The sequence below is a fragment of the Salvelinus sp. IW2-2015 genome, linkage group LG22 (assembly GCF_002910315.2).
Source record: "Salvelinus sp. IW2-2015 linkage group LG22, ASM291031v2, whole genome shotgun sequence".
NCBI classification, from domain to species: domain Eukaryota; kingdom Metazoa; phylum Chordata; class Actinopteri; order Salmoniformes; family Salmonidae; genus Salvelinus; species Salvelinus sp. IW2-2015.
Genome location: NC_036862.1, coordinates 25,997,846 through 26,016,290, shown reverse-complemented (window position 1 = coordinate 26,016,290; position 18,445 = coordinate 25,997,846). Strand labels below are relative to the sequence as shown.

Below are 18,445 nucleotides of genomic sequence, written 5' to 3'. Positions count from 1 at the left end.
TGTGTGTTAGTAGAGAATCACAGCAGGACCTATGGAGTACTTCCATAGCGTAGATTTTCATCCAAACGTTTGAGGGAACTCTGCTTGCAAATATTGATAGAAATCTATTATGAGGTCTGGGTTTAGCTGGCAAACAACAGTCCAAAAAAATATCAAATAATGAATGGCAGTTGTCAATCCTGCAGTTACTCTGCAATATAAATACCATATTTAGTTATCTCTAAATGTCACCTCCCGATGCTGCCAAGTACTTTTGGCCAACATTAGGCTTCAATAGATATTTTAAAAGCCCCAACCCATCCCAGAAGTCCCATTCTATTTCTCTCACTGCCAGTTTATCAGAAATGTATTATCTTCTAAATGGACTTTCTCTCACTGATGAATTAATTTGGCGATCCTAGTACATGGTCTCCATGTGTCCGTATATGAACAAACCTCAACTATCTACAATGCAGGAGAGACAGATTTTTGTTTTGTTTTTGGGTTTATTTGAACAACCATATTATACACCAAAAAATCTTACCAATAGCAGCACACTTCTCCCATAAAAGTGAAAAGAATAGGAACTGAGCTACATACAGTACTGTAGAAGATCCAGCACTAAAAAGTATGTACAAAGGTGGGCCAGCTGACACTAAATAAACTGACCTCCATCCATACCATAAGCAGTGGCGACCCATCATTCAGGCCAGGTGGGGCAGTTGTTATTATTATTTTATTTTTGTTGCATGTTTTGCATTATATTTTGGCATTAATATGTGTCACATATCAGTTTGCAAACATAAAAATAAAATAAAATATTGAGTTAATAAAGCCGCATACAAACATGGTCTCTTTTTTGCTTTCACTCATGGGAACACTAAGTCACCGCAAACTTTACAGGGAGGGCAAAACAATTCAAGCCCCTTGGGTGCTGCCATATATTTACATTAGAAGTACCCATCCATGAAGGCTCAAGGTCATTGGCCACAGATAAAATGACGTCAAATCACGTTATATCTACCGTAGCTTTGATTGGACTCATCATACTTTCAACATCTTAGCTAGGAAGCTAGACAAGCAGTCATCATGAATCACATCGACAATCTACTGGCAAATCCTTTTGAATCCTTGTCATATGAAGAGAAATTATAGATAAAACATATCGGTGCTCATCGGCCATTGGACATTACACAAAGTCAGACAGCTAACGACAACATCAGATGAGCTAACGTTAGCACCTAACCAATTCTCTATAGTATTAACTGGTATAACGTTACGACTCCTTACCGTTCCTCAAGTTCTAACGCGTTAGTTGCTCACTGGACCCTGGCAATCTGTGTGAAATGTTAACGAACTAACCACTATCTGTGAACTAATGTCTTCCCTCTACAGTATGTGGTTAATTCTCAGAATGAGAGAATTAGGTGAAAATGAGGCGTTGCTTGTTAAACATGTGGATTCAGGGATCAAGTGTAGCTGGAGATGGGCCTGGCTTAAGCTGGATGCCACCATAGAGGTGAAAGGAACACCACACACTTTCTCTCTTGTTCAATACAGTGGATAAAAAGGGTTATGCCAGGTGTACTCTCTGCCTGAAAGAGATCAGTTATGCCAACAAAGGGTAGCATGCTCTGCTGGCACATTGTAGAACAGATGTTCACAGGCAGAAAGTGTACAATGTAATAATGTGCAGTTTAGGCCCAAAATATTGCTTTTGTTGTGTTGAATTTGACAGTAACACTTGTGTGTGAGTGAGGAGGGATTATTTACTCAGTGAACGTTATTTTTGCACACACTTGATCGATGTCTACAGTACTACAGTGGCCACTATAATAGAGCAAAAATAGAATGCATAGTTGTTTCATTCTATTTCTACTTTAAGATGTTTTTTCCCAAGTGCAATATTTAGATGTGTGTGGTCACAAGCGTTCTATTATAAAGGCTGTCATGGTAACTGCAATATCAGTGTATTGTTTTTTCTCAACACAGGCAACAAATAACATTGGATTGCTTCCTTACATTTTTTAGCAGTGAGTTAGGTTCACATGAACCACTTTTTATTTTACACACAGAGATTGATCATGTAGATCATATTCTTTGTTGTTTAATTAGTTCAAATCTGTATTTCCCCATAGCAGGGATTTTTTGCATGTTTCAGTGCAAAAAAAAGTGTCACCTTTTTGGGCCCTCAGCAGTTTGCATCCCTGAAGCTTAAAAGGATAAACATTCACACGCAACACCATGGGCCAGAAAAGATTGAATACATTGGCCATGCTGTCAATCCAGCATGACATCTGCTGCATTCAAACACCTGGAAACTTGGAACTGGGAAATCGGAACTGGAACTGGGAAATCTGTCTGAGTTCAAGACAACTGGGAACACTGAAAAAAATGAGCTCCAACTGGGAAAATACGGAATTCCAAGTCGGGAACTCTGGCCTCTTTCTAGAGCTCCGACCTGAAGATCACTGGCGTCATGATTCAACATAATTTTTTTCCGAGTTCCCAGTTGTCTTGAAAGCACCATAAATCCAGAGAATGCCAGACTTTGATGACAAAGTTTCATGACCAAATTTGCCCAAAAGAAGGACCGCCACGCCACCTTCTTGTTCAAGTGGGCACAGCACAACGTTGAGTCCAAAAATGTCTTGTATGCTACTGCATCAATTATGTAATATGCCAGGGAGATACAGTATGTATACTGCAAAAAAGAAAGTAATACTAAGTGTATGTTGTGTAGTAAGCTGTTAGTATTTCATGTGCCTCACCCGAATCATTTGGTCCCTTTCCCCCTCATAACTTAGCCTACTGCTTTGACTTTGTGGTGCACAAATAGCCGGTTTTATAGAAATGTTAACATCGAATTGTGTAAGAGCTTTCATTGTCTGCTTATATGCCCCCTATATTTATCCTACGGTTCTGACTTGGTGAACAGGGAGAATACTGTAAGAACGGCCCATGTTCTGAATTCTGTCGCTGTACAATTCAAAAGTGCTGAACAAATAGTTATATTGACTACGTCCGTCTTAGCTCGCTCATTAATGTCTTAATCCAAATTACGTTTAGCCTCTTAGTTTGTACATCTCAATTCAGAAGAAACCACATATGTTTAAGCAAGTCAGCCATATCAGTGTGTTTTTTAAAAAGCCAGTAAATGAGTAAATAAATATATATAAAACTGTCAATGTTTCCAGGCCTACAAAGATGGATGTGATTGTGATTTGATGGGGAGATGTAAAGGGCATTATAATGTGAATGTGATGAGAGCGTGCGCAGGTTGATATACGGCTGCATGGCGATGCTGATAAGATAGCAGAGAGCCAAGCGACCAACATGTCTCCTCCATCCTCACAGATCAAACATGTGACAGGTGTCACTGAAAGCACAGTGTAGGTCGTCCACCATTTCACCTATCAGCAGGACAATCTGATTAAGACTGCTTGCCCGCAGTCTCTCCCTCTCTCTTCCTCTCTCCCAAACTCTCTCACCCACTCTCTCGTTGTACAACACTACTGCAGACCCACACAAGCAAGCAAGCATGCACACACATACACACAGGCGAGGGGTGAGAGTGAACAAAGCGGGGACATACAGTACCTTGGGTGTTGTCTAGGTTCAAGGTGGTGGGTGTGGGGATCGTGGTAGGAGCATCTAGATGGAAAACATACAAAAAAAGGACATGTATAAGAAATAAAGAAATGTGAGAAGCCATTAAGGATGGGGTCATGCAAGTATGGAAGTAGCAGATTGGGAAAGTGTTAAATCTCTAAGTATCTACTGTAGTCCTACTACTAGAGATAATGATTAGGTGGTATGCTGTGTATGTTTTTCCCTCAGGAAGATGTTGCTTTCCAAAATTGCCTTCTTCATCTGTACAACTGTGTCAACACATCATTGATGGCTTTTCTAGTGATAGTGAATGCAATATCAGAGCATAGATAATGCACAGTGTGTGATATCAGGTCATCCAACCTTACTTAAAACTCTCCTCATCAACAATAGGCCAAAAACGTTGCATGGAACACATCAAATGTTTAGCAATTTGTATACTATACCGTAATTTGAAAAACAAAACTTAAGTTGTCCAATATGCTTCATAAACATTCAATGGGTAGTTGGGAAGTCATAAAATGAACATATTAAGTGATTATTTCCAGTAATTAAGTTAAGCAGTGCATTAAGCAACTCTGGCACACTCCCCTGCAGTTCTTCTGCCACCACCTTGCAACAGTAAAAAGACTGAGATTTACTGATGAGGCCTTTCATAACCACCACAAACAAATAATGAGAATGACAAAATGGAGCCGAATAGTATGCAGCGTGCTAAAGAGCTTAAAGCTTCCCTGCCACAGGGAATATCTGCTGTTTTTGGCACAGAGAGAGATAGCGCCGGCCCCTTGCTGGGGACAAGTCACAGCGGAGAAATTGGGCTGGCTGAGTCTCCATGCCTTTTACTGTCTGTGCCCATCAGAGATCCACAGTAGGACCACACACTTCCAAACTAATGATAAAACATCAAGGGCATAATGTCCTGCTGGGAAGGAGGGGGAAAGGGGAGGAGAGGTGAGGAAGGGGATATCAGGAACAGATTCTCCGCAAACAATATTTATGGGGGATTTCTTCTTTCCCTGTGACCGAAGGCGGTCTGATAGCTGAAATGTCAGAGTCTGAGAAATTGGGCATGCAGGCCAGGGATAAGAGGCTGCCACAAAGGCCTGGATGGGATGTGGCACATATAATAGTCTAGCAAACAAGTATTCTCCATGGGCAATTTGCAGGCTGGATGACTTGGCTCCACATTATGATTGCTGAAATATGAATGTATTTGAAGGGGGCATATTTTCAGGGTGCATTTCTATTTGTAAAAAAAATGAGATGTGAGAAATTCTGACCATAAACTGAAACAATGTGGGAGAAATTGTTTGACTATGCCCTCTTAAACCTGGCAGCTAATAAACATGATTTTTCTTCACCTTTTAGCAATTCTATATACATTGCTTTATATGCACATTTGCATCATAATAGGGCAAAGGAGATTTCTGACTCAAACAAATACTCCATACGTAATACAGTACAACCATGTCCTCAGATGGATTTTTCAAAACATATTAAACTATGTTTTCTCTTGACACTGCATGACTTGGTTATTGATTTGCAGCCTGATGTTTCATCTGTTATTCTGTTCTATGGTGCAGAGATGGGTGATGGCCAGAATCTGTGTGATTCAACACGTTTGTTTTCACAACAGCCCTTCATCCAAGTCAGGGTCAACAGAGCCATATTTGAGCATGCTTCCTGACTAGGCTTGACGCACAGATGGCTGCATGGGAATCTTTGACCTCATGGTCGTGTAGGAAATCTTTGGGTCAGGGAGTCAACTGCATTACAAACCCTTGAGCAAAATACATAATTGATCTCCTGCCAACAGCCAGTATGTGTCAGTTATAGCACCAGGTCAACTTTGTACAATGAATAGAGTTTGGTGGGAGACTAGCTGGGAGCCTGTTTTGGACCTGTTTACTCCCACACTGGACTTAAACCAACCATGGAGCAGCATTCACAGCCTACTGAAAACAACCCAGAACCAGCAGAGGAGGCCATCAAGCCTAACTACTTTCTCTCTCACCCTTAGACTGGAATACAACTGACAACTAAACAGGGTGTGTTACTTACTGTAGACTTGCCCTTCTAGTGCCAAAGTACACAGAGAGGTCACAATATTTCTGTTAGGATGGAGTGTTTCTCAGTGCAGTGCTAGGCTGTGGCAAGATGAGAGTAGAAAACGGTACATTCCCATGCTCAGAAAGTAGCATACATGAATATCTAATATGTCTAGAATAGCACTCACATTGATTCACATACTGTACTCTCCTGTTGCCCTTCAGTAGTTAAGAGTGTTCCTGGTCATCTAGCTTTGACATGGTACAACTACTGTACATAGTCCTCAGACAGATCCACGTTAATGAACATCAGGGACATACTAAGAGATAGCAGCTGTGGATTCCAACACTAGACACTAATGGGCTCCTCCAAGGCCTAATACAAGTAGAAAACAGGATACTGTAGACAGAAAAAGCCACCCAGCAGTCTCTTCACCTAGAGACACACCTGCTAATCTGACACATCTGTGGTTCTCATCATGCTTACCCCTAGACGTAGCCATGCTCAGAAACACACACTCGTTAAGCTAGTGTACAGTAGCTAGCATGATTACTCAGGCAAAACAATCCTCTTATGGACCAACAGCATGGCTTATTTTGTCTGGCATCTAATCCTGTGGAATAATAGAACTGGGAATCTCAAACATAATTAAACAGCATTATTAGCACCTTTCACAAATCTCCAGTGTCTCATTAACGCTCTAACTAGAAGAATAGAGACTGCACTGATAGCTCTGATAACACAAGATATATGCCGTTTCTAATGTTGAGGTGGTAAAAGATTGCAAAGCTGCACTTAAAATGTAAAATGGGATATTTCACTGTGCAAAAGGCATACAAATAGGTCCTTCTTCTACAAAGCATGTACAGCTCACACATGCTAGCATGTTTGCTACACCAGCAAACACACATTTTCACCATGGAAATTCATTAATGAGTCTTCTTTGCGTGTACTGTAGTTCGTCCAGTTTATCTCTGTTGAGTAAGGAGCAGGTTGTTCCTTCAAAGAAATGTAGGAAAATGCAATATGGAGACATGAGGAGAGTCTAGATGAAGAGATGCCTACTATAGAAATTGATTATGCATGGGAGAGGAGTAAATCTCCAAAACAAATGGTCAGCTCACATTCCCCATCAAACCAACATGCTACAACAAGTATGAACGTAAAAGACAAAACAACATAAATCAAAAGATTGTGTGTATGGAAAATGTTTTCTGTCCTGGCTGTTTTAATTTCTCACAAGCTCCAAACTGAAGCTAAATCTATTTGGAACTGCTAGATGTGTGTTGTTCAAAACCACAAATAATCATATTCCAAACAAAGGATCCATCTGGAAGCAAGGCTACAGTCTGATTCCCAAACCTCAAATATTTTCCTGTAGATACTGTACATTCGGAAAGTTTTCAGACACGTTTACTTTTTCCATATTTTGTTATGTTACAGCCTTATTCTAAAATGTATTAAATTATTATTTTTGTCCTTGATGATCTTTTTGGCCTTCCTGTGACACCGGGTGCTGTAGGTGTCCTGGATGGCAGGTAGTTTGCCCCCGGTGATGCGTTGTGCAGACCGCACCACCCTCTGGAGAGCCTTGCGGTTGAGGGCAGTGCAGTTGCCGTACCAGGCTGTGATACAACCCGACAGGATGCTCTCGATTGTGCTTCTGTAAAAGTTTGTGAGGGTTTTGGGTGACAAGCCACATTTTTTCAGCCTCCTGAGGTTGAAGAGACGGTGTTGCGCCTTCTTTACCACACTGTCTGTGTGGGTGGACCATTTCAGTTTGTCTGTGATGTGTACGCCGAGGAACTTAAAACTTTCCATCTTCTCCACTGCTCTCCCTTCGATGTGGATAGGGGGGTGCTCCCTCTGCTGTTTCCTGAAGTCCAAGATCATCTCCTTTGTTTTGTTGACGTTGAGTGAGAGGTTGTTTTCCTGACACCACACCTCCTCCCTGTAGGCTGTCTCATCGCTGTTGGTGATCAAGCCCACTACTGTTGTGTCGTCTGCAAACTTGATGATTGAGTTGGAGGCGTGCATGGCGCAGTCGTGGGTGAACAGGGAGTACAGGAGAGGGCTGAGCACACACCCCAGTGTTGAGGGTCAGCGAAGTAACCTGGGGGCGGCCCGTCAAAAAGTTCAGGACCCAGTTGCATAGGGAGGGGTTGAGACTCAGGGCCTCCAGCTTGATGATGAGCTTGGAGGGTACTATGGTGTTGAATGCTGAGCTGTAGTCAATGAACAGCATTCTTACATAGGTATTATTTTTGTCCAGATGGGATAGGGCAGTGTGCAGTGCGATGGCGATTGCGTAATCTGTGGACCTGTTGGGGTGGTATGCAAACTGAAGTGGGTCTAAGGTGGCCGGTAAGGTGGCGGTGATATGATCCTTGACTAGTCTCTCAAAGCACTTCATGATGACAGAAGTGGTCATTTAGTTCAGTTATCTTTGCCTTCTTGGGTACTGGAACAATGGGTAGCCATCTTGAAGCATATGGGGACAACGGACTGGGATAGGGAGCGATTTAATATGTCCGTAAACACACCAGCCAGCTGGTCTCCGCATGCTCTGAGGACGCGGCTAGGGATGCCGTCTGGGCCAGCAGGCTTGCGAGGGTTAACATGTTTAAATGTTTTACTCGCGTCGGCCACTGAGAAGGAGAGGGGGGGCCGCAGTCTTTCTTAGCGAGCCGCGACAGTGGCACTGTATTATCCTCAAAGCGTGCAAAGAAGGTGTTGAGTTTGTCTGGAAGCGTGACATCGCTATCCGTGACGTGGCTGTTTTTGTTTTTGTAGTCCGTGATTTCCTATAGACCCTGCCACATACGTCTCGTGTCTGGGCCGTTGAATTGCGACTCCACCTTGTCCCTGTACCGGCATTTCGCTTGTTTGATTGCCTTGCGGAGGGAATAACTACACTGTTTATATTCAGCCATATCACCAGACCTCTTTCCATGGTTAAATGCGGTGGATCGCGCTTTCAGTTTTTCTTGAATGCCGCCATCCATCCACGGTTTCTGGTTAGGGTAGGTTTTAATTGTCACAGTGGGTACAATATCTCCAATGCACTTATTTATAAACACACTCACCAAGTCAGCGTATAGATCAATGTTGTTCTCTGAGGTTTACCGGAACATATTCCAGTCCGCGTGATCAAAACAATTTTTGAGCATGGCTTCCGATTGGTCAGACCAGCATTGAATGTTTCTCGTCACTGGTACATCCCGTTTGAGTTTCTGCCTATAAGCCGGGACAAGCAAGATGGCGTCGTGGTCGGATTTGCCGAAGGGAGGGCGGGGGAGGGCTTTGTATGCATCGCAGAAGTTAGAGTAGCAGTGGTCGAGAGTATTAGCCCTACCTGTCGTGCAATCAATATGCTGATAAAATTTAGGTAACATTGATCTCAAATTAGCTTTGTTAAAATCCCAAGCTACAATAAATGCAGCCTCCGGGTATATAGTTTCCAGTTTACATAGAGTCCAGTGAAGTTCCTTGAGGGCCGTCTTGGTGTTCGCTTGAGGGGGTGGGGGATGTACACAGCTGTGACTTTAACTGATGAGAGTGCTGAGGTCCAAAGTGTTCAGGACCTCAGACTGAGGCGAAGGTTCACCTTCCAACAGGACAACGACCCTAAGCACACAGCCAAGACAACGCAGGAGTGGCTTCGGACAAGTCTCTGAATGTCCTTGTGTGGCCTAGCCAGAGCCCAGACTTGAACCCGATCTAACATCTCTGGAGAGACCTGAAAAGATTTGTGCAACGACGCTCCCCATCCAACCTGACAGAGCTTGAGTGGATCTGCAGAGAAGAGTGGGAGAAACTCCCCAAATACAGGTGTGCCAAGCTAGTAGAGCTTAAACATTTTTTAATTTCCAAAAATGTATAAAAAACTGTTTTTGCTTTGTCATCATGGGGTATTGTGTGTAGATTGATGAGGGGGAAAAAACTATTGAATACATTTTATAATAAGGCTGTAACGTAACAAAATGTGGAAAAGTAAAGGGGTCTGAATACTTTCCAAAGGCACTAACTGTATGACAGTGACATCAGAGAGGGAGTTTGAATCATGCCTCTAATGAATGAGAGTGGATAGTGCGCCAATTACGAGTTCAGTCATAGGATGAAACCCTTAATAGGCCTGGACTGTTATTTAATAGCACGTGCCATCCTTTTGATGGGAGATAATTACTAGGGGACTAAGAGGGACAAACAGACGTCACCATCTGCCTAAGAGCACTTACAGAGTTACAATATCAGAGTTGCATTGCTATAAGTGCCATAGTAACCTAAGTCAGAGAGTCATACATGTTAGAGTGAGGATTTTCTGTCAGTGTTAGTCAGAATAAATCTGTTAGTCAGAGCCATCTGTTACTATGTTACAGTGTGTCAGTGATATGGTTTCTGTGACATATTCACCTAGAGAAACCTGTAATCAGTGAACTGACTCATGAGAAGCTTCAATGGAAAATTTAGCAAATTCTAATGAGTGGCTACGATTACCTAACAGCAACAAATCTACTAGACACATCTGTACACACTGTGAACATGAAAACCTGTATCAGCAATACAGACCACCTTGCCTGGACTCATCTCCAAATATAGATAGAATCACAGAACAAACTACAGGCGACAGTAGTCACGATGCCCCGTATAACAGTACGTACCGTATACGAAGAGGATGTAGTCATCGTAGGCCTCTCCCACGGTGTTGGAGGCCACACAGCGATACGTGCCGTTGTATGACTTGTTGAGGTTTTCGATGAAGAGGTCAGAGCCGGTGATCACGGTGTGAGACGGCACATCATCATCCACTCTGAGCCAGCTGATCTGATGGGGCCTGGAGGACACAAATACCAGCCACATCAGAAAGACCCTGCACGACCCCCGTCAATAGACAAAATCTCACTCTAAAGGTCAGAACTCAGATTAGTGTGGGAGAGCCATTGGCAGGTTCCGTCTAATGATGTATTATACACAGAACACACTACCAATTGGTAACATTTAAATGCTACAATGCATTGGAAAGGTTAGGGGAGTGCTTTGGCTGGCAGAAAGGGGATATAGGAAGCCTGGAAGTGTCATGTAGCTGTCTATGTTGGTATTTTTAAGGACAGAGTGCTGTACTGTTAACTAGTATTAAATGATATGTGTGGATGGATGGATACTCACTGTGGTTTGCCATTTGCTATGCACGTCAGCTCTAGATTCTCTCCCTCTCTTGTTAAACCTTCAGGGAACGCCTGAACAATCTTCACTTCTGGTTGATCTGAAAGTAGGCAGATGGTATTTCCACATACACATTGTCTACAAGCAGTACACACTTTCTAATTAATTTCATACTCACAGCTATAGCAATGTCAACCTATCTCAACCTGATTCATGCTTTCAGTCACTCTATAAAAAGGCTGTATACTGTATATTCAAACCAGTGAAAGAGACATTTGTCAGTGAGCTATAATATAATAATAAATATAACATATACAGACAGGTTTCTCCAAAGCAACTTATAGTCATGCACGGATACATGTAGGTGGTCACAGGAATTGAACCCACTACCTGGGCATTACTAGCACCATGCTCTACCAACTGAGCTACAAAGGACCATGCTATTATGCATTGGGGAGTTTAGAGGAGTGCTTTGGCTGGCTACGATAGTGTCATTACGCCATTGCTTATATTATTACTCTTGTATGACATTTACATTTTAGTCATTTAGCAGACGCTCTTATCCAGAGCGACTTACAGTAGAGTGCATACATTTTATTACATTTTTACATACTGAGACAAGGATATCCCTACCGGCCAAGAGCAGACGCTCTTATCCAGAGCGACTTACAGTAGAGTGCATACATTTTATTAAATTTTTTACATACTGAGACAAGGATATCCCTACCGGCCAAACCCTCCCTACCGGCCAAACCCTCCCTAACCACGCTATGCCAATTGTGCGTCGCCCCACGGATCTCCCGGTTGCGGCCGGCTGCGACAGAGCCTGGGCGCGAACCCAGCCCAGCCTGGGCGTGAACCCAGAGACTCTGGTGGCGCAGCTAGCACTGCGATGCAGTGCCCTAGACCACTGCGCCACCCGGGAGATACAGTATATTTTCAGCTCAACTCCGACTAAGGCTTTGAGTGGAATAGGACTACATAATCCTAGCTATCAAAGGAACATAGACCCTTGGTTAAACAGAGAAAAGGGCTATGTGTTCAGACAATCTATCTAACCTTAAAGTAAAATATATATTTTTTCTTTCTCTTATCTATGTTAGCAGAAGATTGCCAAAATGTCAAGCGGTTCTAGTTGAGCTTTCCCTTTAGCCTAGAAAGGTTAGGCAAAGCACTCGTCTCTGTTAATAAATTAATATTCTACATAGACTACCAAAGGTTAGCGTAACCTTTCTCTGATGATCTACACTGTGTAAGGACGGCTGTTCTACCTCTTCAACCAATAAATCGTTTGAGGAAATAGCAAATCACATTTGACACAAGACTAGAGCAAAGGTAACTTTTACCTGGAGGTGATTATATTATATTCCAGGAGATGTATTGTAAAGTCAATCTCTAACTCTGGACTGCCAGGTATTTTAACTAGATACAGAATTGATGATCTAATTCATTCATATGGAGTGCCTTCAGAAGGTATTCATACCCCTTGACTTATTCCACATTTTGTTGCGTTACAGCCTGATAATTGTAGAAGAATTTGCTAAACAAATCTAAAAACATGTTTTCAGTTTGTCATTATGGGGTATGGTGTGTAGAAGGGTGAGAAAAAGGCTGTAACACAACAAAATGTGGAATAAGTCAAAGGGTATGAGTACTTTCTGAAGGCACTGTATCCCCCCTCTGTGATAGCCTTCGGGACTGCGAGAGTCAATAACATTCTATTTCCAGGCCATGCCTGCTTCACTTCCGGGTCACTCACATAGCACTTCCAGGTATCTCTGTGCCCGGAGGTCCTTCACGGCTGGGTGGTCGATGATGCAGCTGACTGGCGCTCCGTCGTCCTCCTTGGACACGGTGAGTCTCAGCCGACTGGTGACTGTGAACATCCCGTCGTAGGTCTCATCCACCGTCATCATGCCTAGGAACAATAAAATACACACAGGTGTGAGGGAACCAACATCTATAGAGATGTCTTAACTCACAACAGATGATCAGATTATTCACATTGACACAACATCTACCACAACAAAAATATTTAATTTCACACTGCACTATGTGTGCAGTCGAGCTAAACACAAGGTGACTTTGACCACCCTTTACACCTTAACATCATTACATTTACAAGCCTACTTGATGTAGTTTAAAAACCCAAAGATTCTCATTGATTCCAGAGTGAGGTAGGAATGATGTGGTTGTGGTTTGATAATGTGTGTGTGTCTATGCAGCAGCCTGGAGACTGAGTGGGCTTCTGTTCTGTGGTGTCTAGGCTAACCTCTGCAGTAATCAGCTGCCCACCAGGCTCCTACATGTGTCTGGCTGTCAGAGGGGCATTCATTTAGAGAGCATTACAATGCCACAGGGGCAGCGCGTTAGCCATAGTGCTGAGTGTGATGGTTTACTCGCACTTAATGAAGTGAGAATATAATTACAGGGCCTTCTGTGACCTGCAGCACACTTCCATCTCCGCCAGCCGACCAGCCAGTCACAGGGGAGCACGTCTAGGGCTCAGATAGGGCATCACACTGCTGCTCCAACACACACTGACCACATACACTAACATGCACATTGCTATATAGCTATTAACCCCATGACACTTAGATAGGGAAACTCCTGAGAGATGGTCGCTGAAAAACAACCCTAGAGAAAGGCTCTTTCCAGTGGTTTGTTCTGCAAATATTCAGTAATAATCATAGCAGAAAATAACGTTGATTTAGTTTTCAGAATTTTTTTTGTTTTCAGATTATCTATCCTTAGTTGTTGACAATTCAATAAGTATATCAGCAACTTGTGACTTGGATTTCAATGTAAACCTGATCCACTTGGAACAGACGTCAATTCAACGTCTATTCCATGTTGGTTCAACGTCATTTCATTAATATGACATGGAAACAACATTGATTCAACCAATGTGTGCCAAGTGGGGAGCTTTATAAGCAAATGAATTGCTTATGAGAGTATTTGCTTATTATGAGTGTCATAATGAGAAGTGAGCTGTGTTTCCATAGGTGCTAAAGGACGTGTAACGAGTGTGCTGCAAGTCGGGAAGCAAGTACAGGGAGTGAGTGTTTTAATAAATAAACACGAAACACAAACAACGCACTGACATGAAACAGAGTAAATAATACCTGAGGAAAGAACCAAGGGGAGTGACAGATATAGGGAAGATAATCAAGGAGGCGATGGAGTCCAGGTGAGTGTCATGAGGCGCAGGTGCGCGAGATGATGGTGACAGGTGTGCGGGATAATCAGCAACCTGATGACCTAGAGGCCGGGGAGGGAGTATACGTGACAGGACGTGACTTCCTGGTACGCCCACGTCCGTCCTCTGCCAGTCTGGACTAGCCCCTGTTCAACATGGTGGCATTTCACTAATCTAACGAGCCTGTCTACCTGCCTGCCTAACGTAACCACCCCACACCAGCCCAGCCTACCGCAGAGGATGCAAGATCTCATAAACACAAATTGACTTCCACTTCTATAACACTGGAGGTGCAGATTTAGCTTATATTCGCTCAGTCTAAATATTTAATATGCTCAACAAGCCAAATGAGTCCTCTCTATTCTAATACATACATGTATATAATTTGACAACAGAGATATCCAGTGACTATGCAGATAGGATCAGGCTGAAATGAATTGTCCCTCTTGCTGTAGGGTATGGATAGGCTGAATAATAGATGGATCTTCTTGAACAAATGTGAAGCAATAAGGCACCACACCATAGTACCATACACTACTGCACCTCTCTCCAGGAGCCTACAGCGGGCTTGAGTCATTCAAATAAAGTATTTTCATAAAAAGTACTTAGCAATTAATTTAGCAATTAATAGTGTCAAATGTAATAAGCGAGGTTCATGAGTGTTTTTAGTGTGGTGAGTACATTATAATTTTCAAAGCAAGGCTTTCAAACCGTTGAATCAGAAATCTGATCACCCAAAAGACGTGATCAACAGAAGCAAACGTGTTGCTGGTGTGTGAGCTGTGGTCCTTCAGCAGCAGGTAACAGATGCTCTCAGTAGGCAGGGTCCAGATTTACAGGCTGTTGCCGGGCGGATTCCATAGCAACTCCCTGCTATCTGGCGATGACACAGGTTTATGAGTGTATTAAACCAGTAGAGACATTGGGCGCCTCAGTGATGTACTATAGGGATGTACTGTAGCCTACACACTGTTCTGTTACAGCTAGGCTGCTGGCTGGGCCATGGGGGAGGCTGTAGTGAGTGGGTGGTGAACAGTTGGGAGTTCATTTGAAGTCATTTATCTGGTCACTGCAAAAGGCACACTACAAGTTCAGCCCAGCACTAAAATGCTTTGCTTCTTTGGTAACTGTTGTAATGTGGCTATTGCTGAGGAGACAGTGAGTTAACACAGTGCTTTATGAATAGGTCATACTCAATGTCAATACTATACCTAGTTCAATTTGAACAACTGAAATATTGATATCCATACTCACTCTTTAGTCCTTGAACAAATCAGTAGATATAGCATATTGTGATGAGTGTGAAACCAAGACCTGAATGTAAAAGGAGCCTTTGTAGTCTGCAGTTTCCAGTACGATGCTGTGGAGAGTTAAAGCTGCCTGGCTGGGGTTATATCTGAATGATATCTGAGGGAAAGTGGAGGAGGCTGTTATTCCTCTGACCTGTCAGCTCCTGCTCTCCTTTCATCCATCTGATGGAGGCGGCAGGCTTGCTGCCCATGGCTGTACAGGTGAGCTCTGTCTCGTTCCCCTCACTGACCACATCCTCTTGGGAATCCATGATTGGACTGCCTGGTGGGACTGACAGACACACATCAAGAGCTTCAGATATATATGTACAGACGGACACACATATATACAGAAGCACACATGTACACACAAACACACACACGTATGTATGCAGAAAGGAATGCACACACAAACATTCATGCACTCTCCATCACTTGCACGCACATCAACACATAATGTCCTGTTTTACTGTGCTTTAGACTACAATTTCCTGTTCCACTATGCTATAGGCTATAATGTCCTGTTCCACTATGCTATAGGCTATAATGTCCTGTTTCACTATGCTATAGGCTATACATTTCTGTTTCACTATGATATAGGCTATAATGTCCTGTTCCCATGACGAAAACAATATATATATATATATATATGTATATATATTAGCATGACCAATGAACACAAGCTAAGCATGTCCAACCTTGATTATTTCTTCCGCTGATCTACATTTCTCATTGAAGTACAAGAACCTCCACTGTCTCTCACATAGAGAAACTGCCTGCCTGAGACGCTTGGAGAAAACTCAAAAATATGTTGTTTCAAGAGCTATAAAATATCACCGTTAGTTCACACTTTTTGCTTCTAGATTTAATTTCTAAAACTAGAGTAATTACTTTGAAGTGTACTTAATTCATTTTCAATCCCCCAGGATGTCTGCATGTATAATACAGCTCTAGTGTTAGTGTAATTTCACGCCGTAGCTCCACTGTTTGTCACAGCTGACTCTCAATAGGGAACTATTTAGAGCAGCCAAGTTAACATTCAGTAGGATTCACACAGTCAACAGTCAGAAGTCAACACAGCTGCCAAAAACAAGCCAGTCTGAGATAGATCTATTCTGTTATCCATAGCAGCATCTGTTCCTATTCATTACCATGCTATTGAGCACTGTAAGAGCCTAATTGGCTGACATTTTGTTACAGTGGGACTCAATATAACAAGATGAATCAAGAAAATACATAAATTAAAACAATTGTATATTCACAGTTTATATAGGTGTGATGTGTGGTAGAACGCAATGTCTAACTTATGAATATGGCACAGTGGTGGTTGGTGCTGTTTAAGATGAGGGAGGACGATAAAACATTTTTATGAGCATGGCGCTCTTTCTATTACAGCATATCAGATGACTGTCATTCATATTCCATTCACCCAGCTCATTGTAACATCGATAGGTTTAGACTACTACATGATACTGAAATTATCCCTGTACCCATCATGAGGTTGCTACAACCTAACCTATGAATGAAAGTTTACAACATAGGTGCACATGTTGAGAGAAATTAGAGTAATCATGGTGACAGACAGTAACATACTCAATACCTCCTTGCACACTCTTGCCTGCGTCTAGCTGATCTACTGTAGGTTGTAATCATTAGCCCAACAGCTGCAAACAAGAGTTTCTATTGGACAAATGCAGGTATGTTTATCCCCGTTTTGTTCTGATTGCGTCCGTTCAAGAAACATTTTTCAACAGAATCACCCCTGATCACATGCAAACACAGAACCAGCAGCCACATACATTATATACGAAAGTATGTAGACACCCCTTCAAATGAGTGGATTTGGCTATTTCAGCCACACCCGTTGCTGACAGGTGTTTAAAATCAAGCACACAGCCATGCAATCTCCATAGACAAACATTGGCAGTAGAATGGCGTTACTGAAGAGCTCAGTGACTTTAAACTTGGCACCGTCATAAGATGCGACCTTTCCAAAAAGTCACATTTCTGCCCTGCTAGAGCTCCCTGTTAGTGCTGTTATAGTGAAGTGGAAACGTCTAGGAGCAATAACGGCTCGGCCGCGAAGTGGTAGGCCAAACAGGTGGTAGATGTGTAAAAATCATCTGTCCTCGGTTGCAACACTCACTACCGAGTTCCAAACTGCCTCTGGAAGCAACGTCAGCACAATAACTGTTCGTCGGGAGCTTCATGAAATTGGTTTCCATGGCTGAGTAGATGCACACAAGGCTAAGATCACCATGCGCAATGCCAAGCGTCAGCTAGAGTGGTTTAAAGCTCGCCGCCATTGGACTTTGGAGCAGTGAAAATGCGTTCTCTGGAGTGATGAATGACGCTTCACCATTTGGCAGTCTGACGGGCGAATCTGGGTTTGGCGGATGCCAGAAGAACGCTACCTGCCCGAATGCTAGTTCCAACTGTAACGTTTGGTGGAGGAGGAATAATGGTCTGTAGCGGTTTTTAATTTCAAGGCCCCTTAGTTCCAGTGAAGGGAAATATCAGCATACAATGACATTCTAGACGATTCTGTGCTTCCAACTTTGAGGCACCAGTTTGGGGAAGGCCCTTTCCTGTTTCAGCATGAGCAAGCTGCCAGTTAAGGACTTGTGAGGTGTCTGTTTCTCAAACTAGACACTCTAATGTACTTGTCCTCTTGCTCAGTTGTGCACCGGGGCCTCCCACTCCTCTTTCTATTCTGGTTAGCGACAGTTTGCGCTGTTCTGTGAAGGGAGTGGTACACAGCGCTGTACGAGATCTTCAGTTTCTTGGCAATTTCTCGCATGGAATAGCCTTCATTTCTCAGAACAAGAATAGACTGATGAGTTTCAGAAGAAAGTTCTTTGTTTCTGGCCATTTTGAGCCTGTAATAGAACCCACAAATGCTGATGCTCCAGATACTCAACATGTCTAATGAAAGTTTTTTTGAAAATTCTTTTATTTTTTTTTATCAGAACAACAGTTTTCAGCTGTGCTAACATAATTTCAAAATGATTTTCTAATGATCAATTAGCCTTTTAAAATTATAAACTTGGATCAGCTAACACAACGTGCCATTGGAACACAGGAGTGATGGGTGCTGATAATGGGCTTCTGTATGCCTATGTAGATATTCCATAAAAAATATGCCGTTTCG

General features: G+C 42.7%; 1 protein-coding gene across 4 annotated transcripts in view; it reads right to left on the bottom strand.

The window, feature by feature from the left end:
• Nucleotides 1–18,445, bottom strand: part of LOC111949887 (cell adhesion molecule 1) — a 179,865-nt gene that overhangs the window by 17,073 nt on the left and 144,347 nt on the right. For 3 of the 4 annotated variants that reach the window (XM_023967220.2, XM_023967221.2, XM_023967223.2), the window contains 5 exons: nt 15,449–15,586; nt 12,566–12,724; nt 10,810–10,906; nt 10,305–10,477; nt 3,580–3,633 (listed from right to left, as the gene is read on the bottom strand). In XM_023967220.2, coding sequence (XP_023822988.1) covers nt 3,580–3,633; nt 10,305–10,477; nt 10,810–10,906; nt 12,566–12,724; nt 15,449–15,586 — 621 coding nt within the window. The remainder of the gene's footprint in view (nt 1–3,579; nt 3,634–10,304; nt 10,478–10,809; nt 10,907–12,565; nt 12,725–15,448; nt 15,587–18,445) is intronic. The other variant, XM_023967222.2, reaches the window with a different exon arrangement.